At 27.3% G+C, this 27,316-nt stretch overlaps 1 protein-coding gene across 2 annotated transcripts; it reads right to left on the bottom strand.

The window, feature by feature from the left end:
* Positions 1–329: 329 nt before the first annotated feature.
* Positions 330–27,316, bottom strand: LOC129959063 (uncharacterized). Of its 2 annotated transcripts, none has more exons than XM_056071857.1 (2): positions 27,165–27,316; positions 330–1,382 (listed from the first exon to the last, which is right to left on the bottom strand). In XM_056071857.1, the coding sequence occupies exon 2, from the start codon at positions 1,335–1,337 to the stop codon at positions 888–890; it is 450 nt and encodes a 149-aa protein (XP_055927832.1). In that variant the 5' UTR covers positions 1,338–1,382; positions 27,165–27,316; the 3' UTR covers positions 330–887. The 2 variants fall into 2 exon arrangements, with proteins under 2 accessions (XP_055927832.1, XP_055927833.1); XM_056071858.1 differs by lacking the exon at positions 27,165–27,316 and adding an exon at positions 13,268–13,405.

Below are 27,316 nucleotides of genomic sequence, written 5' to 3'. Positions count from 1 at the left end.
GTCAGAGAATGAAGTGTGAAGAATTTTAATTATCGATGAGTAAGATCAATCCGTCAGAGAATGAAGTGTGAAGAATTCTAATTATCGATGAGTAGGATCAATCCGTCAGAGAATGAAGTGTGAAGTGTTGTTTGAGAATAAAATTCAATATGAATTTTCGGATGAAATATACAATTTGTATTTTCATGATTTATGAATTGTTAAAATTTTGCATGAATTCAAATAACAAAAATTCTTTTAATTGGGGAAACACACTTTATTGCACTGAAAACAAAGTTGAAATAATTTAATGAATGTCATTTTAATGTGAAATGCCGAATGATACAAAATAAAGATATGATAGAGCTTTAATTTATTAAGTTACATCAATGAAAACAAGATAATTTTTCTCACAAAGGGAACACATCAATATTTAAAACATCCACAAACACTACAAAACATTGTGCTACACAGATCCAATTTGAAATCTACAACTTAAGAGACTACAACATTACATCTAGACATAATATACAAGAAATAAATGCCGTTAACTATCCCATGACTTAGGTTGATTTTAAAAGCACCCTTATAGTACAGGGCCTCATGCATAAAATGAATAGTTAACCAAAGACATAAATAATGTTTAGTTCGCCGAAACGGCATAAATGTACACTAGGAAAGACACACTCATCATGGAGACTGCACATGAAGAACATCGACACATACACAATCCCCTCCTCGCAATTCGCTGACGAGAGTAAAAACTTAAAAACGGTCAACTTTACATAAGCTCTATCATAGACACCTAGTCATGATAAAATGGCTTCATACATTCAAAAATTAGCAGTGCGCTTCGATTCGCAAACTGCCATTGTGGAATTTCCAAACACAACACCAAGATAAGACATTTAATAAGGAGCAGACAAGGGTGGCCGTTTCTTTTCATTTGAGATATCCACAGGTGGTACAGCCAGGGATACAGAGCTTGCGGATCCGCTTTCATTCAGGACCGTCTTCACGTCTTCGACGGTTTCGCAAATGATGATAGGTTGCGGTGGTTGAAGTCGAATATCCTGCACGCGGTTTGACAAGTCGGCTGCATCAATGGCTTCTTGATCTTTTGATGACTTTTGCGATTTATGCTTTGGCACATCATCAGGGTAGTTTCCGTCCCACGAGACTCTGGGAGGACCTGCAGGTGGAGGAGAGCCAATCACTGGGCCGTTGGATTCTTCTTCCATGAGTTTGTTACGATGAGCTTCGATATAACTAGGGCATAAATTATTCCAAGAAGGACGAGGGTCGATGTCCATAGCAGAACAAGATTTGGAATTATTTCCGCGTTGATGTCTTCCCATGTGCTACACTGGATACACTTTTGTCTCCCGAGCCCACCTCCAAACCTGTAAGAAGAAATCTACATTATTAAACAACAGCAAATTGAGTTCTAACTATAGTACTGGCGATCTATGTAAATAATCTGAATTTTCTGGCAATGCAACTTCAAAAGCGAGTATCACAATCTGCCCACTTTTTTTTATCACTGAAATGGAGGCTCTCTTTTTCAGATGTTTATTATTTGAAACCTAAAAATAAGAGAAAAATGTTGCCAAATTGTTATAACACATGACATACATTTAGCCAAACATCCTAAGGAAGAAAAAAAAAAAAAAAAAAAAAAAAAGGAAAAAATTGAATTTTTAAAAACAGCTTTTATAAGAAGAAATATAAAAAAAGGAATTTTGAACTGGCTGAATAAAAAAAAAAAAAAAAATCCTTAAATAAGAAGATAAAATAAATTCTCAATTATTGTCAAAAATTTCAATATATTGAATAAAGAAAAGATAACTTTAAAACTGCACACAGTTAATAATTTAATAAATTAAAAAGTTACTCAGTTAATAAATTTGGTTATTAAAAATATAACCAAACGATTTATAACATCATTTTAAAGTTGTTAAAAAATTAGGATATTATGAGAATTAATCACCTTTTATATAAAAAAATCTTAATTCTTAATTAATTTCTAAAAAAATATCTTAATAGTATAGTATAGAACCGCTACTAAGACTAAAAAATAAAAACGTCGCACTTTCATAATTTCTTAGTAATTATCCCGAATGTAATAATTTGAATAGTTTAATCTCTTTTTATTATTTTATAAATTCCAAATGATTATAAATATACAATTTCAGAGCATATATGTATTTTATTATGCAATACCATCAATAAATATAATGGCAGAATCGAAAATTCCAAGATGATATTTTAAGGAATCTGAATTAGTTACTGCTTTGAATCATAGATGGCGCGAGCAGTACATGAAGTCTTTGCTCCCGCAACAACTAAGCATAACTTTTTAAAATCGGATATCTGGTATTTTTATCATACATTTTCTTTAGCAGAATTTCATGCTGGTTTCTATAAAGATAGATTGAAATACAGATAAAAATTCTATCTGTATTTATTCATTTTATGTAAGCATTAAATATTCAGAACCATTTTCTTTCATAAATTTTACAAGAAAAACTCTTTTTGTCCACAAGCAATAAGCAAGAAAGGCTGTCAGTTTCTATGGAGACTGTTATCTATTTTCATAAAGAATTTCGTAAGAGCTGTCCACTTGCACTTTCCCAAACTTGTTTCACTTCTATGCATCTGTTCAAATGTATTGTTCCTTATGCCTTACAAATTGATTTCGAAAGGCAAGCCTTTTTATTATTTGTTTTGTCAACATGTATGTTAGATTTCATTATTTTAAAGAATTTTTATGGGGTTCTTGAATTATCTCCTTTAATAAATTCTATAACTGAATATAAAAATTCACTCATTTTTGTACGAAAAATATTAAAAATAATCCTTAAAGCACGTATTTAGCTGAATTTGGAATAATCTTACCAATATATTACGTAATTTATAAATTATTATTTTATATAAAACATTAATATTTTATTAATATAAGAGCTTACACAAAGAGTTTCATTTGATGTCTAAAAATTAAATTCACAAATGCTGCCAATTTAATTTATTGTTATTTTTTTTAACATATACACGTGAATTTACCCTATTTCGCGGAAACAAAGTAAGTAAAAATTGTTTAGTTAAAAAAAACAAGGAAAAAAAAAACCTGAAAATTTTTTGCTCACATTTGAATTAAACTTTTTATACAAGTATTCATAATTTTTTCAATTGCATGCAATGCAAAAGAATAACAAAATTACTCGCAAGTTTAAAGTATTTACTCCTTGAAACGGATTGTATGAGAAAACTTTTATTTTTAAATTAAACAAGAGCAGAATAAAATTTATATAAATAAATAAACTTTGAGGTATATTTCTAAAGGGAAATGTGAACAATATAAAATAATAACCTAACCTACAAAATAATAACCTAATTAATCACATGTTTCAATAATTTACTTTTTAAAAGTGGATTGCATGAGAAAATTATTATTTATTTATTTAAAAAAAAGCAGAATAAAAATTTACTTTTAAAAGTTACTTTTAGCGGAAAAATCTTTTTTCCCTCTAAAATAAATAGAGATCCCAGAGAGAATAAAGGCCGTTTAAATAACAAAAGAAAAGAAAGGACCTGAAAATTTAGGATATTTGCTCAACCTTGAATCAATCTTTTTGTGAAAGTATTCTTAAATTTTTCGAATACTTATTAGTTACATGTTTCAATAATTTACTTCTTAAAAGTGGATTGCATGAGAAAATTATTATTATTTATTTTTAGAAACGCAGAATAAAAAGTTATATAAAAAATAACTTTTGAGGTTATTTTCAGTAGAATTTTCCCACCACTAAAATAAATAAAGATGCCAGACATAATAAAGGCTGTTTACATTTAAAATATAAAGAAAAGAAAAACTCTGAAAATTCAGATTATTTGCTTCCTTTGAATCAATCTTTTTGTGAAAGTATTCTTAAATTTTTCGAATACTTATTAGTTACATGTTTCAATAATTTACTTCTTAAAAGTGGATTGCATGAGAAAATTATTATTATTTATTTTTAGAAACGCAGAATAAAAAGTTATATAAAAAAATAACTTTTGAGGTTATTTTCAGTAGAATTTTCCCCCCACTAAAATAAATAAAGATGCCAGAGATAATAAAGGCTGTTTACATTTAAAATATAAAGAAAAGAAAAACTCTGAAAATTCAGATTATTTGCTTCCTTTGAATCTATCTTTCTGTGCAAGTATTCGCAAATTTTTTAATTGTTAATTATTAATTATACCTAATTATATAATTATACCTAACTATATTAATTATATAATTATTAATTATACCTAATTATTTACATGTTTAAATTATTTACTTCTTAAAGAAGATTGCGCGAAAAAGGGTACTATTATTAACTTTAAGAAGCGCAGAGTACAAATATAATATAACTTTGTATAATATAATATATATATATAAATATAATATAACCAAAGAAAATGAAAATACTAAGTAAATATGGCCTTCGAATGGAGCAAAGAATATAGAAAGGTACCATTACCAGTCCCGGAAGTCTATTGAGTCAAATATAAGTGGTCACGAAAATGGCGGTATTTTCTACAAGTGAACAGACGCACCGAGACAAATCTACTTATGTGGCTACTTTTCTGCTTCAATGACCTTTTTTTTTCAGGGTTACGAAGGCGCGAAATGATGGGAATAAAGAATATTCTGAGTCAGGAAAATCGAAAAAACATTCGAAATGTTCAAGTATCAGAAAGGAAAGCGATAAAAAACATTGAATAGAAAGGTAGATACTTAATGGAATTGTGCGTGACTTTTTTTAGAGACATTCAGAAGAAAATGAATAATGGATATTTGAAACCTTAAGACTAAAGATTTAAGATGAAGTAAATAAGGTTAGATATAATGGATCATTTTTTAAGATATTATTTGCGATATTTCATTTGATGTATAATAGGAAACTGAACAAACCTTTTAATGGTTCTATGTAAAAGTTAATATTCCAGAATCAAATAACAAAATGATAAGAGAGACACGCAAACCATATGCAATGATTGGTTTCTTGTATAAATGTTTGCACGCGATTCCTTATTTTGCGCAATACATATGAAAAAAAATGGGCCAAATACTATGAATAATAATAGTTTTAAAGTTTCTATTTGATGAGATTGTCTATAAAACTGTAGATCACTTGATTTTTCAGTCGATGATATAATTTTAATATGCATTTTTTACACCGTTTCTTCTTAATGTTACTATTTTTTCGACTCTGAACATTATTTATCACAGTAATTTTTTTACTGTATGAGCATGTTAAACATCAAATAGATTCTGAGGTATATTCAAATTCTCAAAATAAAGAATGAAAAGATTTGACAAATGCTTTAGCTAGAAAAACTTAATATGAAATGTACGAAATTCTAGCTGTTTTCTAATTTATTTTCATACACTAAACACGCTGTTTAAAATCATTATCAGTCATTCTAATATTTAATAAAAATATTTAGTATTTTCAAGTTATATTTTAAATGAATAACAACGATCATTAGAAGTTTTGTTTTTCATACAGTCATGAAAGTTAATAAAATTGCTTATCTTAATATTATTTAAAACAGAAATAGAAAAAAAATCAGAACTTTGATAAATAGATAACCTCCTAAATATGATCTTATCATATATTTCTAAAAACGTTTTCATATGAATTTTTATTAAAGTAAGCAAATCTGAGAACATTCATTCTGTGAAAGTGCAAACAAATTTCATATTATCAATAACTACTATAATTTTAAGGAACTGAAATGTCAAAAAAAAAAAAACTATTTGAATATTACCCGTATCACAGCGGTTAAATTTTAATACTATCATTTGATTCTTTTCTTTATTGTTAATAAAATTACCATTCTCGCCTTTTTGTTATAATCCTAGATAAATTAAACGTTCATATAATTTATAATAAAATAAAACTTTACTTTTTACATCATACACAAATTGGAAACCAAAAGAAACATAACAAAATATCCATCAAAACACCGAGACAATGGAAAAGAATAACAATCGATATTATTTACACAACAGGTGTTCTTGTTTTGTCGTCCCAGGGACATGACCTGGAAAGAGAAAGTTATGAAACCGGAAATAGATTCCCAACATTAATAATCTAAGCAAACCGTTTTTATTTCGAATTTTCAGGAAACGGCTCAATAAAAAAGGTAAGCACATATAACCTTTAAAAAAAAAATGTTTTGAAACGATAAGTATCATCTAGCATGATTATATTTCAGAAGATTTCCCTTACCCTGTGCACGCAATGTTTTTTTAAAATAAAGTCTTCTTAACAGTTGAAAGGAAAACACATTACATTTTCCATTATAGAGGCAGATCATCTTGGTATTATCTATTTTTACATTGATGGAATATTGTATTTTTAAAGGGGATTAGAGTAAACATCATCTAATGCAAAAGACCATTTAGACGCTGAAAATAAATAACTCTTTTTTACCCATACATACAGTACTTAAAATGACAGTCCTAGGGTAATTTAATAGAATAACATCTAATACTTTTTTTTAATTTCTCTCCATTTTGTTCATAAAAGATATCTGGAAAAATGGAATCTGAAGCTTCATTTTTGTTTTTCGGTTGTCTTTTTCTATATGATTCTATTTCTTATGTGTCTAATGGCGTCTGCTTTTCATTGATGAAGTATTTTTTTTTCTCTTTTCAACATTAGATTTTTATATATGTGTTATTTGTCACTACTCCAGTATATTTTCAGAAAATTTTATTTATTACAATTGTTCTTCATTTTGATCAGTACTTTGTCCCATTATTTATTCTTCCTTGGTTTTAACGGTCAGAAAGATTCCTGATATAAATATTTGCTTTTTAATAAATGTAGATTATTTATTTATTGTTACTTGTGAAATAATGTCTAAAGGTTTTATGCCATATTTAATTTCGGTTTTCAACTTGAATATCGAAGTTCAAAATTCAAAAAAAAAAAAAGCAACAGATAAAAATATTTACGTAGAAAAAAAATACCAAATTAAGCTTTCAATGTTAATAAATATTTATTTTTAAAAGTATTTCGCATTTCAATGTAGCATATTTTTTGATAATTCTGAAACTGCATTTTCTGACACAAAAATTTGTGAATGACTAGGAAAAAGAACGATTCCAAATTTACAACTAAATTGCTTAAATTCTATTCATTTTTCAAAATTAGTTTCATTTCTTTGTACCTACAAATAGTATTTATCAAATTGGTGATGTTTCAACAGTGTACATATTACTGAAATGATGATTATTGTAAATAATAATGTAAATAATTATATTTGCAAAACGCATATTATTTTGATCTTCGCTATTTTTATACAATTATATTTTTTTAGCTTTTTTTAAATTTATGACACTTGTTAATTCAATAAAAAGTTGATGTAATGTTAATTTAAAAATAGGAACTAACATGTTAAAGATATGGAACAAATTATTGCAGTTTTTATTTTAATTTTGAACTAAATTCAGCATTAAATTATCTGCAAAATTAGTGCAATGATTATATGAATCAGAAATACTGAATGAGATTTCGCATTTCTGTAATCAAATAGTTTTAACATTTCTATATTTGGAACTCAAATGGTTTACACGATTCGGCTTTCAACATTTGAAAAAAAAATGCCCTTAATGATTACAATACGGAATCGCAGAAATTAAGAATTTTTTTTTTTTAACATTGGATATAAAACGTCATTTGGCCTTTCTGATATTGAGGAAAGTGTAGATAGATTCGAAGATGCTACTGTAATTTGAGTCCGCGTTTCTTGTTAATTCATTTGACCTTATCTTATATCCTGAGGTTTCAATCAAAGAAGCTTGTGAACTTTTAAGAGGAGATTACATTATTTCCAATAACATATTCTACTTTGTAATTATTTAGCACTGTAATCTACTTATAACAGTAGATTACAGTGTTTCCAATAACGCAACCTAATTCAATAATATAGTAAGTAATTAGCAGCAGAATTTAAGAACGTAAGAATAATTTTTCATCATATAAGTCTCATCATAATTTATATTTTTAAATACATCGAAAAATTTTTCGTGTTTAAGATGATTTGATAGTGCTTAGCAGAAGACTGTTAACTTATAACAGAAGATTATAGTGTTTCCAATAACGTAATCTAATTCATTAACATAGTAAGTAATTAATAATAGAGTTTAAGATCGTAAGGATAATTTTTCATATAAGTCTCATAATAATTTGTATTGTAAGTTACATCGAAAAATTATTCTTATTTAAGATGATTTAATAGTGTTAGTAAACTCGAAACACAAAAATTGAATTTTTTCTCAAATTTAAAAATATAAAGTTATATGAAGTCTTGCATATAAAGTCAAATAAACGAGTTTTTTTTTTTTTTTTTTTTTTTTTTTTTTTACATTTTAGCTTTGAGTTTCCCATAGCTGGAAATAAAATGCAACCAAAACAAATTTAAATCGTATATTTCTTATTGGGAGAATCCCATTTATGGATACTTAATATTTTCTAATTATATGAATTACATATTTGAATATTATAGCATTATTTAGATATTTTTGAATCATGACGGCAGTAACAAAAGGTGCAAATTTTCACAAAACATTAAAGGACAATATTTTTTCATACTTCTATTAAAAATGAAAAAGACAAAAGAGAATGCTTAATATATTAGTTTTATTAGTGAATATATGCAAATTTATAATAACGTGGAAAAGTTTACAAGCTTTTTACTCACTGACGCTTACCAAAGTGACTATTAATTACAATGTAATTATATTAAAAACACAAGTACTTCCAGAAATTTACGAATTTATTAAAGAAAACCATTAATATTCTCAGTTAGCTTGGCATAACAACAGAAATTATCAAACCTCTTTTCTTTAAATCTTAACAGTTAGGTTGTTAGCCCACATATCCAATTTGATTATATATATATATATATATATATATATATATATATATATATATATATATATATATATATATATATATATATATATATATATATATATATATATATATTCATTCATTACTAGACAATGCACTTCATAATATAATTCCATTGAGCTTCAGCATTTGTAAAACTAGATTCCCTAAAGTTAATTTAAAGCTTAATAAGCATATTATAGGTATATTTCAACAATAAAAATTTCGATTAAAAGCACAGTCGAATCCTTGACCCCATCGTACCTTCATAAAGACTCTAATTTCCATACCATTCCTTAAAGAAGTTCAATATTTTTTGAATGAAGTATTTCTTCAATAACGTGAAGTAATGAAGTATTTATTTAATGCTAAACTTCGATTAAATTCCAGGTTAATCCTTGACCCATATTGTAGAAACTGCAGATTAATAAATATTAGAGAGGGGTGAATCACTCAAATGGGATTTTATAAAATAAAACCAGGACAGACTGCATGTTCATTCAAAGCATACATTAAAGCTTTCGTTTTGGGACCTAACTTAATAAATGCACTTTTGTGATTAAAGTAGATACATAGGGAGAACAAGCCCTCAAACAGAACGTTAACATAATATTCCAGAGAAAATGTACGTGAGATGAATTATTCATGGTAAAAATAATATACATCAAAAATAAAGCACGATACCCTTCGTCAAAAAATTTCTCATTTTCATATCACCCACCCCCGCAACTTTACACAACGATTTCGTTTTGATCATGAAAGTTTCCTGATGACCCTGACTGTCTATTGAGCAAATTGAGTTATTTTTAGCTCAAAAACACGAATGGAAAGAAAGAATTCACAACATATAAAATGCCGAAGAAAACAGTGATTGCAAAGTTGTACAAGGAAAGAAAACACAAATCCATTTCTTTAGATTAGTTCTATCACCTAGGAAATTTTTTTTCTAGTGAAATTTTTTTATCAGAGCATTCCAGAAAAATGTAACTAAAAAGCGCTTAATTTAATTTTAAAAATGAGCAATTCTTTTAAAGATTTCTGAGAATGCTCAGAGAATTTCTATATAATAAACAAAAAGTTTTACTTTTGTAACAGAAAACACGTAAAATAAATAAATAAATAAAACACTTCAATTTTTAGCCGAAATTTTACCTCTTTAAAAACTAAAACATGAAATCATTATATCTGACGTAAAAAACTCAAAATATCAAAATTAAGATATTAACCAGAAGGGTATTAGATATTGTAGCTAAAAGAAAAAAAAATATTTTTTTCGCAGATTCTTGAATCAATATTCTTGTTCAAAGGTTTATTATGCGATGTGCAAAATGAAACTTGCATTTCTTTTTTCTCTCTAAGATGAAAAGGTTGCAGCTAGGGGCACAACAACAACAACAAAAAAAGGAAGTTAAATTGACATTTTCAACAATCTACAATAATAATATATAATAGAAAAGATGGTATTGCCATCTTCAAATTTCCAGTTTCAGTTTTTGCAAGATATTCATTTTTAAAAGGGGAAAACCGTTCTACAGGAGATATTCAAAATTATTCTATAGTGACTTCTTTTTATATTTTCTAATTCTCCAACATTTTGTCAGGTATATTAATCGTCGTATTTTTATATACACAATCAGCTTAAGTTTGAAAAGACAACAAAAATTTACATATAAAATGATCACTTCCGATCGTCATCAGAGCAGCAGATATATAAGGAACAAAAATTAATGCCATAACAACCTTATTTCATTATATGAAATAATTTTCAAATTTCAGAATGAAATATAAAAATCTGAAAGTAAACTTATCAATTTTGCTGTTTTTTTATATTAATTGATTTGGTTCGAAAATTGTTTGAGAGTTTGTAATTTACAGCTCTAAGAAGCTTCAATTTTTAAAACAAGCAACCAGTTCTTCTTAAATGTGTAAATAAATAAAATGCCTTTCGACAGCATCGAGCTGAAAGAAAATGCTTACGCGACTCTGTTTATATTTTTACGATATTTAACACGTACGTTTAATTTTATTTTGCATAAGGCTCTTATCTATGAAAATGATGCATCAGATAAAAACTTTCCCATGGAAGAAAGACACATTATAAAGGAAATAAGAATCTCTTGATTAGAGAGGAACATTACTTTATCATGTTGAAAAAAAAATACAAAACAAAAAATACTTTTCAACTACACAGAGCAATTCAAGTGTACTTCAAAAGTGTTGCGACAATACATTAATTTTTGGATGTCTCTTATAAAAGTTTTTAATGATTTTGAATAATAAGGTCCTATTTAAGTTAACAAACAAATTGGGTCTTTCAAATACTGGCAAATTTTTCATTCAGATTTACTATCTCAAAAATATTTACTAAAAAGCAATAAGGGATATCACAAAAGCATTTATGAACAAATTATGTTTTTTGTATGTAAGAAATGAGTTAAGTTTTACAAAATTAAAGCAAAAAGAAAATTTTTAAAAATATCAACTGTAACTCTGAAAAAAATTCATAATTGTAAACATGTTGAAGAGAAAGATCAATTATCTTCAAGAAAGTAAAAATTAACTAACAAGACCACCAATTTAAAAAAAAAAAAATATTCTACTAAAGAATATTTTACCCATTTGAATTGTTTGAATTTTTACTTGATTCGCTAACTAATGTATTCAATAAAGCAACTTATACTACATGATTATGTTCGTAATAATGGAAAATGTATAGAGCGATTTAAATGAGTTCAAATAGGCTTATGAGCTTATGGTGGATCCAAAAAGCTCTAAAAAGTCTACTACTTAGAGTCACCTAACAATGACTGCCCTTGTTAAAAATTCGAGAGTAATAGCAGAATAATAAATAAACGAGGTCCCATAAATTCGCGGCCATTTTTCTATCCCAGATTCCTTTGACAATGACGAAGCAAGTAAAAATAAAATAAAATTCCAGAATAATAACAAAGTGATAAATAGCAAAGTTCACAGAATTTTTCAGCGATACAGCTGCCTAGCCTCTTTGCTAGGCAGCTGAATCTTTCGCCTTTCAAAGGTAAAAAGAAAGAAACCCGAGAATAATTTAAATCACAGGGAGATTAAACGATGAGAAAATAATAGAAGAATGCTTTAAATGGGCACAAAATTACCGGAAAACTTTTTACATCATCTTAAAACCTTGCAAACAATTCTTCACCCAAAATCATTTGTTCTTCGAAAAAACATCTGGCGGATGCCAAGTTTTCAATTAACTCAGAGCTTTTATAAACTATTCAAGTTAAACAATATGGCGATGATTTTTCAAAATCTTCGTAAAAGATTTTGTCTAAGAATTAATTACGAAGAACTCTGTTTCTACAAAGATTATTGAGATTTAGGACACACATTATATTTAATGTTCTGCCAGAAGACCGCAATCTGCGAAAATGTAGTCAAAACTTTCCGAATTCGTTTAGTTTCATGTATTAAAAGGCAAGTGAGTGCAAATGGTGCTAAGTAATAAACATCTTAAATCCGGTCTAGGTTTATGATGTGTTTTTAAGCTTCGCTAACTTTTGGAATATATTTGAGGGAAAACATTTCTCACCGATATTTGTGAGGAAATGATGTAGTAATGGCATCAGTAAATTTACAAAAGATGTAGGTAGGAAAAAGATGTTTTGAAATATAAAGTTGAGAAATTTCTTAATAGAAGGAAAGTGAAGAAAAATAGGTGAAAAATATAAACAGATTAGGAATATGAAACTGTAAAAAATGGTAAGTAATCACAGTGAAAATTGCAGACAAACATAACTGAATAAAAAGTAAAACGAAATTTAAATTAGTTTTGGAATATCTCACGATAGAAGTAAAAAAAAAAGTAATAAACAGGATTATAAATAAAACTGTAAATAAATGTCTAAGCATAAAATTTTAAAGCGAAAATAATTTAAAATTACTAGTGTTTTAAATAATAATTCAAAACGAATAATAAATTTAGTTTTCTACCATTCAAAAATAACGAGACGATGTAATAAGTTATAATTAAATAGTGCAAAATTCATATCAGAAAAATCTTTTTACATTTATTACAAATAAGAAAGAAATGAAGTAGATGAATTAAAATTATTAACTATTTGTATTAATATAGTTTAAAATTTTTTTTGTTTTTAATTTTCTTACAAAAATATTATTTATCTAAAATACTAAAAAAAATTTCTAAAATTAGTCAATTTTAGAAGTTTTTTTTCCACTAAGAGTTGGAAAAAAATTTCTGGATTTCAGCATTTTTCTGTCGTTAAAAATTTTCGACAATTATGAAAATAAAAGCAAAGACATTTTAAATTGAAAGAACCAATGTTAACATATGTAATTCACAAACTCATACATACCGGGGTTTCAAAAAAATTTTTTCATTGGCGAAGCATATCAAGTCCTTAGCAACTGTTTTTTAATATATTATTTTACTGAAAACCGAAATAAACCGAATGAGCAGCTCTAAAAGCTTTTCTTCTGTGTTTTATGACCTTCTAAGCTGACGCACAATGCGATTATGCGTATCTATCATTGATTTATACCGGAAAAAGTTTGTTTTGCACTTGTGGAAAGTAACGGAATGGCTAACTGTGTTCGATCTCTCACGTTATTATCTGTAACGTTCTATTATTCTAAGTTTCTTGACTCACTTAGCTAAATATGTAACACGATAACGTTGTTTGTTTGCTTTTAGCGCTTCATTGTTCATTTTAAGAACAATGATGAAATATCACGAATTCCATACAAAAGAATTTCGCGATTTTCTGCTGAATGCTACCTCTATAAAAAGAAATCTTCAAGTATGCACAAAAATATGAAAATCTTTCTTTCATAAGCTTAGAAACGTTAAGACAAGTTACATTTGTCCCATACTAATAGATTTTCAAAATTTAATGAACATATGTTTTTATAAATATTTACAGAAAAAAATTCACAATAATAATGATAAGAGAGGCCATTAGTTTTTAAAATTAGCCAAGCAGTCAATAAATGAAATACTTCGAACATCTTACTAAAGATAGTGGTAAAATTTTAAAAAGAAGGTTTTCAAAACTTAAAAGTAAATAAAAATGCGTCGCAGAATTAAATTAGTTAATTTTCAACAAAAGAAGAATAAGTTTTGAGAATATGACTTAAGATGTAATTAGACTTATTTAAAAAAAATGTCAATAAATGCATCAAACATTTGTGTAATTTTTGGTGTTAATACATTTATGAAAATCATAAAAATAGTGTTCAGATATTATGCACGCATAATTTTTCAGGAAATGCATAAAGCATAACTTGACAATTACTGTATTTAGGAACAGAAAGAAAATTTTAAGAAAATTTATGAGTATAATTTTGTTTATTTACGAAAGTTTTCTAGAAATTGTTGCAAAATTGTTGAATGTGAATCTCTCAACACTAAAATACAGCCTTTATAGAAAACTTTTTATTGTGAAAAGCATTAAAACAACTTAAATTTGTGATTGAAATATTAAATTATACTTTTTATTAGATGATGACATTATCATGATTAATACTAGGATCATTTACTTCAGAGATGTAAGATAAAAAAAGTGTTATGTCAAGATGTCACGATTTTAAAATGATATGAAATTTCAATTTTATTGTTTTAAATGTCCTTCACTGTAATCAACCAACTATACAAAACAGGTCAAGGTGTTAGTCGTTAAATATCGTTGAGTTGTTGAATAGTTGAAGCATGCTTGGTTTATCATGAGAAGCAAGTTAGCAGAATGTTTCCCTCTAGATGCATTTCTAAAGGTTTTAGTAAAGAAAGAGAAACAGATGAACAGAAGGAATAAGTCTTTGTATTTTTAATTATAGTGGAAGGAAATGACTAGAGAGAACAGGTTCTGAAAACAAAAATCTGAGGATGTTTTCCTGAAGTTGCATTTTCAAAAATGGTATATGGAAAAATCAGAAATAACATAAAAATGCAATGCTATCTATCAAAATTAATAAAACATCTTAAACAAAGAATACATGAAAATTGTACATGAAACTAATACTTGTGATAAATTCAGATCTATAATTTTCTTTTACGTAGAAGGTTATTTAGTTTTTTTTTATATTTATTTTTTTTATTATTTTATTTATTATTTTATTATATTTTATATTATTTTATATTTTAGTTTGGTTCATTTTAGGATTATATAATGGTAATTATTATTATATTATGCATTATAAACAATTTATCAAGCTTTCTATATTATCTGCAAACTACAGATCTTTATTTCGATACAATGATGAAGAGCCATAACTTCATTTTTTAGTCGTAGTAAAGTCTTCATTGTAGATCATACATATAATAAAAAATGCAGACATTTCAATCGTCAAATTTGATAATAGCAGGCTATCTCTTTTCTCACTTTTAAAAAGTTTAAGTTTCTGGATAAATTCAACATAATAAAAAATAGAAAGGAGGACTTAGCAGTTCATTCTGTATCAGTACAGCATTTGTAAATCCAGGCTATTAGGTAAGAGCAGGACTTTTCCAAATCATCTTATTCAACTCCTCTTTACAAACAAAAGTTCCAAACTACAACTTCAAAACTAACTTCAATTACTCCTAAAACTCTATAGCGCAACATCGAAATAGAGAGTTATTATGACAAACAAAATCTACAATGTTACTCATTCAATGATATTCAATTGAATTGACATAAGATAACTCAGTTTGGTACAGTACCAGAAAATCTGCAACTCGTGCCTTAGGTTTATTTGTTTGTCTAATTGTAACAAAAAATTACCACTTGATTTAAGACATGCTGTTATACATGAATATTCATGCTTAATCAACAATTGTGCTAAAAATTCAGAGGAATTCAGTGCAGCAAGCACCAGAAATATATCACCAATTTATCAGTGCAGCAAGCACCAGAAATATATTATATACAACACATTGCAGCCATGTTAATAGAGAATAACTGTTCTAAGTTAAAAATATATTGGTTGACGCAGTTTACACAAATTCTCAGTCAAGAATTGCGAAAATAGAAACCTTGTCTTATCAGGCTTGCGCAACTTCTTTCAATCGTCAATAATCTAGAAGAAGTTGTCTCTCTTGTTCTATAATAACAATGGTAACCCAATAAGATAGTAGCTGATGCTGGCCATCTGACGCAAGCATCATCTAAATGTATTATTTTTTGTTTATGAGATTGCAACATTCGATCAACCCATAAAAAAAAAAATATGCTGTATTCAACTATACGAACCCCATTCAAAGCCTTTTTAACAACGACATGAAATCTAAAACCTTTTTTCGATCTGATGTTTCTAACATTCTATTTCTACAAAGAGAAAAAAAGTTTCTTCTTGGTCATTTAAGGTACAATAAAAGCTTAGATATTTGTCCTTTGCTAACACAATTTAATAGCCTAAAACATCAAAGATTTTATCTGCCAAACTTTCTATCCTTTCAAAGAAATCATTAAAGAATTATAATTATAATGGATTTAGATCAATTTAATTATAATCTTATCTTCATTAATTGCTTTGCAATATTTATTATCTTCGGATTTCTCCTTCATTCAAAGAAAGTATTTGTCCTGCGTGCAATGAAGACAGCTTAATATTTAATGCATTCTTGGAATAAAAGCTTAAGATAATGAGTGAGCGGCGAGGAATTCAGTGAGTGATGAGGAATTTTTAGGAAGAATTTGAGCTATTACATGATTAAATCTTTTAAAATGAGAATCTGAAATCGGCTTTGCTAATTAGACGGTTGTTAAAAATTTAGTCAACAGTTTATCACTTAAAGGGACTACTTGCCTTTTATCTTTTCAATACCCTCAGAACGGTTATCAGTAATTCTGTAGATATCTTCAAGAGAAGTATTAAAAAAAAAACCCAGAAAACTACTCTTATTGATTTCATCCACCACAGACATAATCATTTTATCATCTCAGTAAAGAATGACACATTTCTCATTTAATTTCACTGTTGTTGTTTTTTAATCCACAATATCACATGGAGGATTAAGGAATTTTTACCTGGATTTTCTGAATGAAAATTCCTTGGTAGATATAGATAAGTTCCGAGAAAAACATCTGGATTTTCAATTTAAGACTTTCTGGTCAATATTACGTTAAGTTTTGAATTTCAGGTTTTAGCTTAAGTCTCCTTCGATAGTATCATATTACAGTTAAGAGTGTAAATTAATGTGCATTCGCAATAGCGTAACAACAAGGTGGCCAGACTGGCAAAATGCCAAGGACCTATAGTCTTAGGTGGGCCCGATTTGATGCATTATATATATATATATGTAGTACATTAAATTTTACTATTATTATTAAATTGAATAACAATATTATAAAGAATAATTAAATATCTTAAGTACTTTTGTAATAAGTATTATGCTAAATACATATTTTTAAGCACCCTTCTCGAAGCACCTGCCAGAACCCTTACACTATCTAACTATCCCACTGTACATCGTGAAATTTTTCAAAAGATTTTAAAACATATTAGATTTATATTAAAGACTGAATTCAACAAAGAAATACAAGATACTAAACTAAAGTTTGAAAATATCCGTACTTTCTGAAATCTTAATATATGAAAATATCGTTTATGACAGGATAATATTCATTTATTACAATGCTAAACAAGAAGACTTAAAAATACAAGAAAGAAGAGAAACGAAGACACAAACTTTAATAATATCAGTTATTCTTGGTTGTTAATGATTTGCAATTCCAGGAATTTGATGAAAAAAAAACCCAAGAAAAATTGCTTCAGATGATTAAAAAAAATCTTGAAAGGAATTTCCACAGAATACTTAGAACAGTCCAAAAAAAAGGGGGGGGGGAAACAAGTATTTCATGAATAATGCTTGAATGGATTAATTTTGATAAACTATGAAGCTTTTACTAAAAATATTTTAATCCCCGGTATCCTGAATGTAAATAAAATTATTGAAGTGGTATGCAAGTGCATTAATAAAAAAATGCAGTTCAGCAGATAAAATTATTTCATAAGAAATGCTTAGTAGTTAATTGAATTCCAATTCATTGATGCTTAACAGTCGTCGAAAAAAAAATAATAAGGTGCGGTTCAGTTAGTTTCTTGATTATTTCATTAAATCTTTATTGTTTTAATTTGAATTACATCTACACAAAAAATCGAGGAAATAAAATAAAAAAGGAAAATTAAATTAAATTTCAATCGGAAAAAATACATTTGGTTCAATGGATTACAAAATGTTAAGGATGACATCCATACAAATTTGAATATGTTATAGGGAAAATTAAACTCCATTAAATAAAAAAAACTAACCTAAATTTCCTTGAAATACAGTTTAAAAACATTTGTTAAAAATTTTAAAAGGAAAAGTCTGTAAGAATTTTTAAAGATGAGTGAGAAAAATTTACTGCTCGTCATACACCCTAAATTTTGTAAGAACGAAAAGCAACATTTAAAACTTTTAGTTTTTCACAGTTGTAAAGCCTCAATCAAGATAATTTTGTTTATACTAAAAAGAAAAACAATTTCACTTTCGACAAAAAAAAAAAAGAAGAAAAAAAAAAAAAAAAGGAAAAAAAACCTGCACACGCGTTGTTGCTTATCAGCATTTACAATTGAATCTTAACGTCCAATTGTTGGTAAGGAAAAGATAGCATCTTAAAATACATTATCAACACAGGCAAAACGTGTTTCTAGGGACTTCTAAAACTTTTCTTTCTTTTTATCTGCTGTTTTATAGAAAACAACAACAACATGAAAACGATTCAGCTTTAAAATATTAGAATAAAATTTCCAAGTAAAGATTTCCTCTTAACAAGTTTTAACAACTTAGTGATACATTAAAAAAAATTGCGTATCAAAAATAATTGCTCGCTTTTTTTACTATCATTAAAAATATTTTTAAATGCTTTAATTAGTCATTCTTGTACTTCTTTCTTTCTTTCGCCACAGAATATCCCCGAACTTGGAATCTCTAGGATTCCCTGTCAGTTGAAAGGATATACGTGGGAGTATTTATTAAGAAAAAAAATTTTAGTTTACATGTACAATACATAGAAAAAGTAAATATACAGAATATTATAATGATGAAGGAGATGAACTTTAACTAGATACCTTTAAAAATTTCATTATCAAAAAGTATTGTTTCAAAGTAGAATTTATTGTATATGTGTTTTCAACACTATTTTTAATATCGAGAGCAATTAGATTGATAATTGGAACTCAAAGGCTAAATACTTTACTATATTCGTCGACTTAGCAAAATCCAAAATACATTAGAAATACGTTACAAATAATTTTTATTACAGAATCATTGAATTGCGCAAACATAATCTAGCAGAATTACCATTTCATTAATGGTAACTTATAAGTCATTAATTTATTTGCAGTTATGCTAATAATTATGCAAAAAAAGAAAGAAGGAATAGAGCACAATGCCTTTTGAAAAAATAAAAAAATAATTAAAAAACAGTAAATAAAAATGCGCAGTACTTATTTTTCACCACAGTCTAAGTGTTTAATTTAAACTAGACCTTTTCAGATTCAATCCAGTTTGCTACCATATCAAAATTAGAAAAAATTATTATGTTTTTAATTCTTTAATCTTTGCTTTCTTTCTTATGAAAAGGTACACAATCATTTCGTATTTCTTAAGAAACTTTCACTCCTTTAATTTTAATGAATTTAGATAAAAGAAAGAATAATAAAAAAGGCGAAAATTTGCACAGGCTGTAATTATTTATTTTTCCCGACTCGGTTTTTTTCAATCAGCTAGCTGTTACATGCGGCCTCGAACAACAATAAACAATCTACTAATAGTTTCTTTCTCACTTTTTTTCTTTTTGTATACATGACTGATTGATTTTTTTTGTATATAGTATATTTAAAATTTCACAATAATGCGATTTTAAAACGAATTTCAATAAAAGTCATTTCAAAATTCTTCAGCATCGTGATATTTCAAGTAAATTTGTGATGTATGTCTTACGGATTTACATATAATTAATAGTTTGGGCGTTATCGATCAAAACTGATGACAGGGATCAACAAAATGTGAATTATATGTGAAATATTGCAACACAATGAAGAAATTACCAGAAAATTTCATTTCTCTTTATTACCATAAACACTCGCATTGTACTGAATTGAGTTTATATGAATAAACATAAAATTGCGCAAATTTGCATTTAAAATGTATGTAAAATCATAATAGTAATTAAATATTTCAGTGCTTAATATTTCAAAGTAATTTCCTTAACAGCCAAATATAAAAGAAGCACATTTTAAATAAATGAGTTTAATCTGAGAAAGATGGCGTATCTGATCATAAAATATTCGAGCTGTTTCTTGGTAATTATCATTTATCGCATAACTTTACAATCTATAATATGAAATATTTATATTCCGTCTTTAAAAATATTTTTTGACCCATTGACTCAACAACAAATTTAGTTTCATTAGCTTTTTTTAAAATTTTTTAACTTGTGATTTCCATTCGGCCGAAGAAAGGTTTTTATTATTCTTACTAAGAAAAAATTACAAAAAAGTTAATAATGATAAATATAATTAATAACTTTAACTTTCAAGCAATTATCATAATAAAAATAACATTTCAGCATAATTTGTTAATATACAGAAAATTACATTCGAATTTATGTCCAAGAAAATCATTTTAAATCCAAACGATCTTTTCGAAAATATTTCATTTCAATATAATTTGTTAATATACAGAAAATTACATTTAAATTTATGTCCAAGAAAATCATTTTAAATCCAAACGATCTTTTCGAAAATATTTCACCACACACGCATTCATGATTTTTATTTTGCATGATGCAGAGTAATTTCATGTAGTCAAAACCTATGCGACTTCTTTTTACTTTCTTAATGAGTTATTAAGCGTAGAAAGAAGATACGAAAAGACCACTCAAAGAACCATCTAGGAAATGGTTCTTTAACAAGATTATCGAGCTATTTATTAGGTGATGTGAAAACTGGGGATGATGTACTGGCACTTAATAGGAGAAATATTGGATGAAGTAGCATAAAAAGGATATGAAAAATTACAGTGAATAGTGATTTCTTTCCAGATAAATACTGAGTTCCAAATATGACATAAGGTCAGTTAGAGTAATCGGGAACGAATTTTGCAAATGTTATCATTTTTTTCCCTTTCAAAAGGTCGTATGTAATCATAAAAAGGCCTACAATTGTAGCGAGTATATAATCTTGTTCGGAAGGTCTGATTAAACAACTATTTTTTAAAAAAACAATTTATTAATTAACTAATCTCAGCTACAGGAACTTTCTTAATGACACGAATGCGAGCCCAATAACCCATATCAATGGGGTCATTTATTTCTTGTTTGATTTCTTAATTTTCAATCACAAGTGTTTTGGTTTCTGATCATAGTAACGAACAAATTCGAAGAGAATATATTTGAAACGATGAGAATTTACTCCATATTACCTCAGAATTTTTTTATTACCTTTTCTCAACTGTTCCAATTTTTTTTACTAATTTGCAGTAAAAAAATATATACTTTTTCAACTTTCAATTTCGAATAATTAACACTCATTCTGTTTCCAATTTCGCCAGGAAATGAAACATAATAAAAATGGAAATGACTGAACTGCACGATACATTTAAGACTTTAAATGCACTTTAAAATGAGTGATATCTAAAAGTTCAATTTAGAAGTTGAAAGTAGAGCACCTGCTTTAAGAAGAAGATTCAATTTCCTATGCAACTCAGGTATTCCTGACATTTACACTATCATAAAATAATCTATTTTAACAATGGAATTTGAACAATACAACTTTTATTTGACTCAGAAATCGTAGACTGTCATTAATCACCAAAACATATTTTGATTTAGTCAAATTAGTGTTCTTCAAACCTATCGCATCCATTTCGTTACTGTCAATACCATCAATCTTTTAGACATGTGAATAATGGATAATCTTTCTGACATCTTCAACGTAGTCGATCAAAATATGCATATCTGTTAAAAAAATCAACGACTAACTATTCAAGAGAAATTATTTCTTCAATCTTCCCAACCTCCGTTTCTTGTTGAAAAGAATCAAAATCATCATCTTCAAATTTCTCTATCAGTATCACGTTTGCTTGCTTTCCTCCATATTTGACGTCAAACCATTATTAACAATCAATTTTCACACGTGAAAAATAATTGATATGTAAATTACATGGTAGAGTTTTTTTTTATAGAGTCAGTTGTTTATTTGACCGACAAAAATATTAATGGTTAGACGAAATGCACCGCTTACCTAGATATCACTTAGAATAATATAATAAAGTATTTCAAATGCATGCGAGATACAGATTTTTTTTAACTTTAAAAATTTGTTCCCATTTATCCTACGATCAAAACTGTCAGGATAAATGAGAACACTTACCTGTTTCACAGAAGTTTCTCAAAACTGGATTTTACTCGTAACTACTACAGATCCCAGAAATATATAACTTAGTCACTTACCTTGCTTATAACCGATATAGGAAGCGACTAATGGCATATATGAAAAATTTGGTTTCACTTACTAAAGCAGAAGTCGCTACTAAAGAAGGAAAAAAAACATGTTAGAAAATATTATTGAAAAAAGCGGAAAAATGTTTTTGGTTTCCTGCAGAGTGTCTTAAAGAAAACTCATGTTTCTCAACTCGGTAAAGCCTCATTGTAGGTATTGTAGTGTATGTTTCAAATTACTCCTTGTTCCCAATTACTTTTCCTGACTTTATATACTTTTCTTTGCCTTTAATTGTATGGATGTCAGCTATCAAATAAAATTATATTGTGTACATCTTCATCATGAACATAAGATTAAAATGTTAACAGTTCAAAACAGTTTTAACAGAAAAAGGGAAATAAAAATAAATTCTTATTGAAATTAAAATTAAACCTTTTAATCACTGAAAAAATTCATTAGTTGAGGTTAATTTTTTAAAGGAAAAAAAATTACGTCCGAAAAAGCTCACTTTGACGTTTTTTAAGAAACTGAAGCTTACTATTATTATTTAAATTCAAGATCAAAGAAAATTTTCTAATTATAAACTCATGGAATAAAAAGCAAAAGTAAGTTATTCTACAGAAGCAATATTTTACTTCTCCAAAATAATATTCGATAATGCTTTTCAAAACAAACGATAAAATCATTACGTTTATAATTTCCTTCCATAAACATCTTTCATGAAATGCGCATTATCTATTATCTTTATTGTCTTTCATTATAAAGCTTGAATAAAAATGCATAATGTTTGATTAAAAATACATTTTCATAATTTGAGAAAAGACTAGAACTAGTATGACATCTGAATACATAAGTTAATTTGCTAAACAATGGCAGGTAAAATACATTCGTAAATCTATTTTTTAGGCAAAAATAATCTATCTTAAAAAGGCAAAAGAAAGGAAAAACCGCAAAAATGCCAATAAACGCATGCTGCTTTATTATCCCTTCATCCAATGTTAAGATTAAATCAGTGAAAGCAAATTTTTCTAAAGTGAGGTCCATTTAACATATTTTCATAAACTTTCTAAAGCTATTCATCAAGTTTGGTGAACTAAAGAAGAAAACTCCCCCAATTTATCGAAGGTGGAACAAGACTACCGTTATCTCGAGGGTAGACACCAAAAACGAAATCTTCCAGAAACGTAAAGTTGAAAGTTTTATATTACATTTTTGAACAGAATAAAAAAGAGAGAGAGTGAGACAAAGCTTGAGTTTCAACGTCAACCAGTAAGCGCATAAAGAAACAAAAGCTTCGAACGAAAGCATATTCCGGGACATTAGACCTGAGGCATTATTATATTACACCTAAATAAAGAATTCAAGCCCGGGAGAATTTCGACCCTACAGGAAGTGAAGAGAAAAGTTAAGAATTCCCCACCCATCCTCCCATTTTCATCTCAAGATATTTCCCCCGTGGGAGATCTCTAACCGTTGAGTCTTGGGTTCAGGGAATTTTAGGAATTCTCTATACCACCTCGTTTAGATTTCTAAAGAGAGCTGGAGAAAATAAAGAAAAGTTCGAAAAGTTTTGGTCTTATGCAAAAGCTCGTCTTCTGCTTTTCTACTAGAGTTCTGATGGTAGACAGGAATCTTATGGATGTAGAATCAACATTTCATAATATTACGATGCTCAAGGCGTTACTATCATGAAATGAATAGAAAATATTGGAAGTCAGAATTTTCCAAGAGACAGTTCTACCGTTATTGTCTAGACAGGTTGCATCACAAAGATTTAAAAAGTGTTCGTCTGAAAATAGACGAAAAATACTATCGATTTTGCAAATGTCCGATTTTAAAAACCATGTATTGTCCATGTAAAACCATGTAAAACCACGATTAAATGTATTATGTTTACAAATTATTCAAAATTTTACGAAAATGGTACAATGAGAGGAACTCCAAAATTTACGGAATTCCTCACTTTATAAAAGAAACATCATATAGCATCATTTAATTTTAAAAAATCCCTACATAACAAATTGCATTAAGTAATAAAATATACAAATGGTGCAGGTGAAATTTTCTGAGCAAGATTCAATTCATTATATTTAAGTAATAAATTAAACCCATCTTCATTCCAAACACTTCAGGTAAAATAAATATTATGTTACCATGTATACAAATACGAAAGACTGATTCATTTTTGTTTCATACGATTAAATCTTTCTTTCATCGACGATAATTATTTTTAACAGTAATGTATAATAATTTATCTGTTCAGTTTTTATTTCTTTGAAATTAATATTTAGTGCATATAGAAATTTAAAAAAAGAAATAACAACACTTTTTGAATATGACAAAAACAAGCAATGACGAAATTCTCGAATGTCTCGAAACATTCACGGAAAAATCTGAAATTGTGGGTGAAACAAATTAAGAATAGCTTTTTCGTTCTTAGTTTTGAAGTGAAATAACAGAAAGAAATTCATTCATTTTTTGAGAATTAAAACTCCCATACCGAAGAATAAATGCATTAAATTGTTTATAAGAGTTTGTAGTGCTCTTTGATGAATCCTTCAAACACTGACGACATCTTTGTTTCTACAGGCTATTTATAAACATTTTTCCAATTAGTTATATCAAAGACGCATTCGTAATTGTTTCAGTTTTTCTAATAATAGGGTTGGGTCTTTCTTCCTTAAAGAAATTTGGGTTGTATGAAAGAATAATATCAGTTTTATTGTTTCTTTAATGCACCTATCACAAAAGAAACGAAAGCTCTGAACCATATGGTAAGTTGTTTTACATGCAATTTTTTAAAAAATTTTAATACAACTAGGAGAAGATTATTTTATAATTATTAAAATTCTGATGGGAAGATTCAGATTCATCTGAATTCATTCAAGATTCATCATCCAGATTTTCTTTCATTCAAATTTCTTTTCGAATCTCAAGTTTTTTTAAAAAATCTAATGTTTAAATGCAAAAAAATGTATTCTAAGAATTCTTAAGAATTCTAAGAATTCATGTTTATTTATAAAAGATAAATCATACAACAATTACTGACAGTAGAAGATTTTAATAATGTATTTATTTTAATGAATATCAAACAATCATATTATGTAGTCAAAAATATTATCAAAGTACCCCATAGATAATATCAAACTTGGATTTTTATATTTATTCATTTTAGCTTCAATAAACTGGTTTAAAAATTTATGAAACACATGACACTGAATGTTCAGCTGATTCTAACCATAAAAAGGATCGTGCAGTGGTTCTTCGAATTCGGAGAATTCAAACAAAAAGTATTCGAAATGTTTCCTCGTAAAAGGACAAATAAAATTGACCAGGAAACTATTATAGAGACAACAATTTTGTCTTGAAAAGTCTATTAGAATTTTCAACATAATATCACAAAAGTCAATGAAAATAAATGCCTATTAGAATAAAATTAAAAGCTATTTTTCTGAAAATGTTATTATGAGATGAGAAAATGACAAATAACATGAAGAATAATTGTTGATAGTAGTGTCACTTAGTTCCCGCATGAATTATTTCAGAGTTAAGATGAATAAAATATTATAAAAATTTTTTTCAATATCATGTTTAAAAAATTAAGTCTTTGATAAATTTATTGAAAAAATATTCTTTAATAAAATTAAAAAGGAAGATTGGAAATATAAATAAAAGTTTTTTTTTTATATTTGAAAAACTAAGTCTTATTCTCTTTGAACCATTCTCATGGTTCAACATACAATTCATATATACATGGAAACACTAAAATTAATGAATGATCAAAAACTAAACAAGAAAAGAAATAAAGATAATCTCAAGTTCTTTTCAAAATCAATGCACTAATTATTTTAAAATTCGAACGAAAATTATTCAAACTAATGGTAAAAAATTGCTAAGTCAGGAAAGAGCAATGAGCTTTTTGTCAAACATTGACGCAAAAGTGAAATTTGAGATAAGGGTTTAAAAACAAACAAATCATAAGGGTGTAGATGATTTAAACTATGTAATTAAAAAAATGCCTAAAAAAGCAGTTGTTTATCGAAAATATTTGAAAAGTTTCGAATTAAACCGCTTTTGTAAAATCCTTTTCATGTAGAAGTTGAAATGCTAAGAAACATTTCGATCTGTTGCGTTGCTTTCTCTGTCTTAATACATTTGTTATAAAATATCAAGAAATACAAAATAAATTACATTTTACTCTGTTTCTAGAATAGATAATAATATTATCTAATTTTCTAAATTATTTTTTTAAAATGTGTTCTTTCTTAAAAGGTTTTAATTAAAGCTCAGAAACAGAAACTGAAAATCTTCCAATCAAAGCTAACAACTGGCTCTTCGTTTTTTCAGCGCCATTTGAAAAAATTCCATTCATAAACAGTTCGTAAATATATGAAAATGACATTAGTTTTAAACCATAAAAATAAGAAAGATAAAAAAAATTCTTCCTTTAAAGATACTTCAAAATCTACGAATCTTAAACAGGCGGAATATATCGTTTATAACATATTTTTATTATTTATAAATAGGATTCCTTCACAAATTGTTCAAAACTTTATAAATTTATAAAACACCAGTATAATAAGAGAAATATAAAAATAAAAAAATTATATAAGAGAAATATAAGATATAGTGAAACAGTAAGAACAAGCGCAACTAATGTTATATAAAACTAATCATTAAAATATGGTTCCATACGTTTAAATTAAATTTTCTGTATTTTAACTAAAATTACTTCAATGATTCTACCCTAATATTTTTAAAGAAAATTCGATAGAAAGAAGTACTTACTAACAAACACGCATATCTTTTTAGAACCCCAGGAGAAGGAAATCTGGACCACGGAACTCGCACCGAAACTAAGATGAAGTGGAAATGAAGAAGCGAGATGCGCTTCTTCCAGCAGTCAGCCGCGAAGTAGCCGCACTAGCTGTGTGACGGCA

This window comes from Argiope bruennichi, chromosome X1 (assembly GCF_947563725.1).
Source record: "Argiope bruennichi chromosome X1, qqArgBrue1.1, whole genome shotgun sequence".
Classification (NCBI taxonomy): Eukaryota; Metazoa; Arthropoda; class Arachnida; order Araneae; family Araneidae; genus Argiope; species Argiope bruennichi.
The sequence above is the reverse complement of the archived record's forward strand: the minus strand, read 5'-3'. Positions and strand labels throughout refer to the sequence as shown.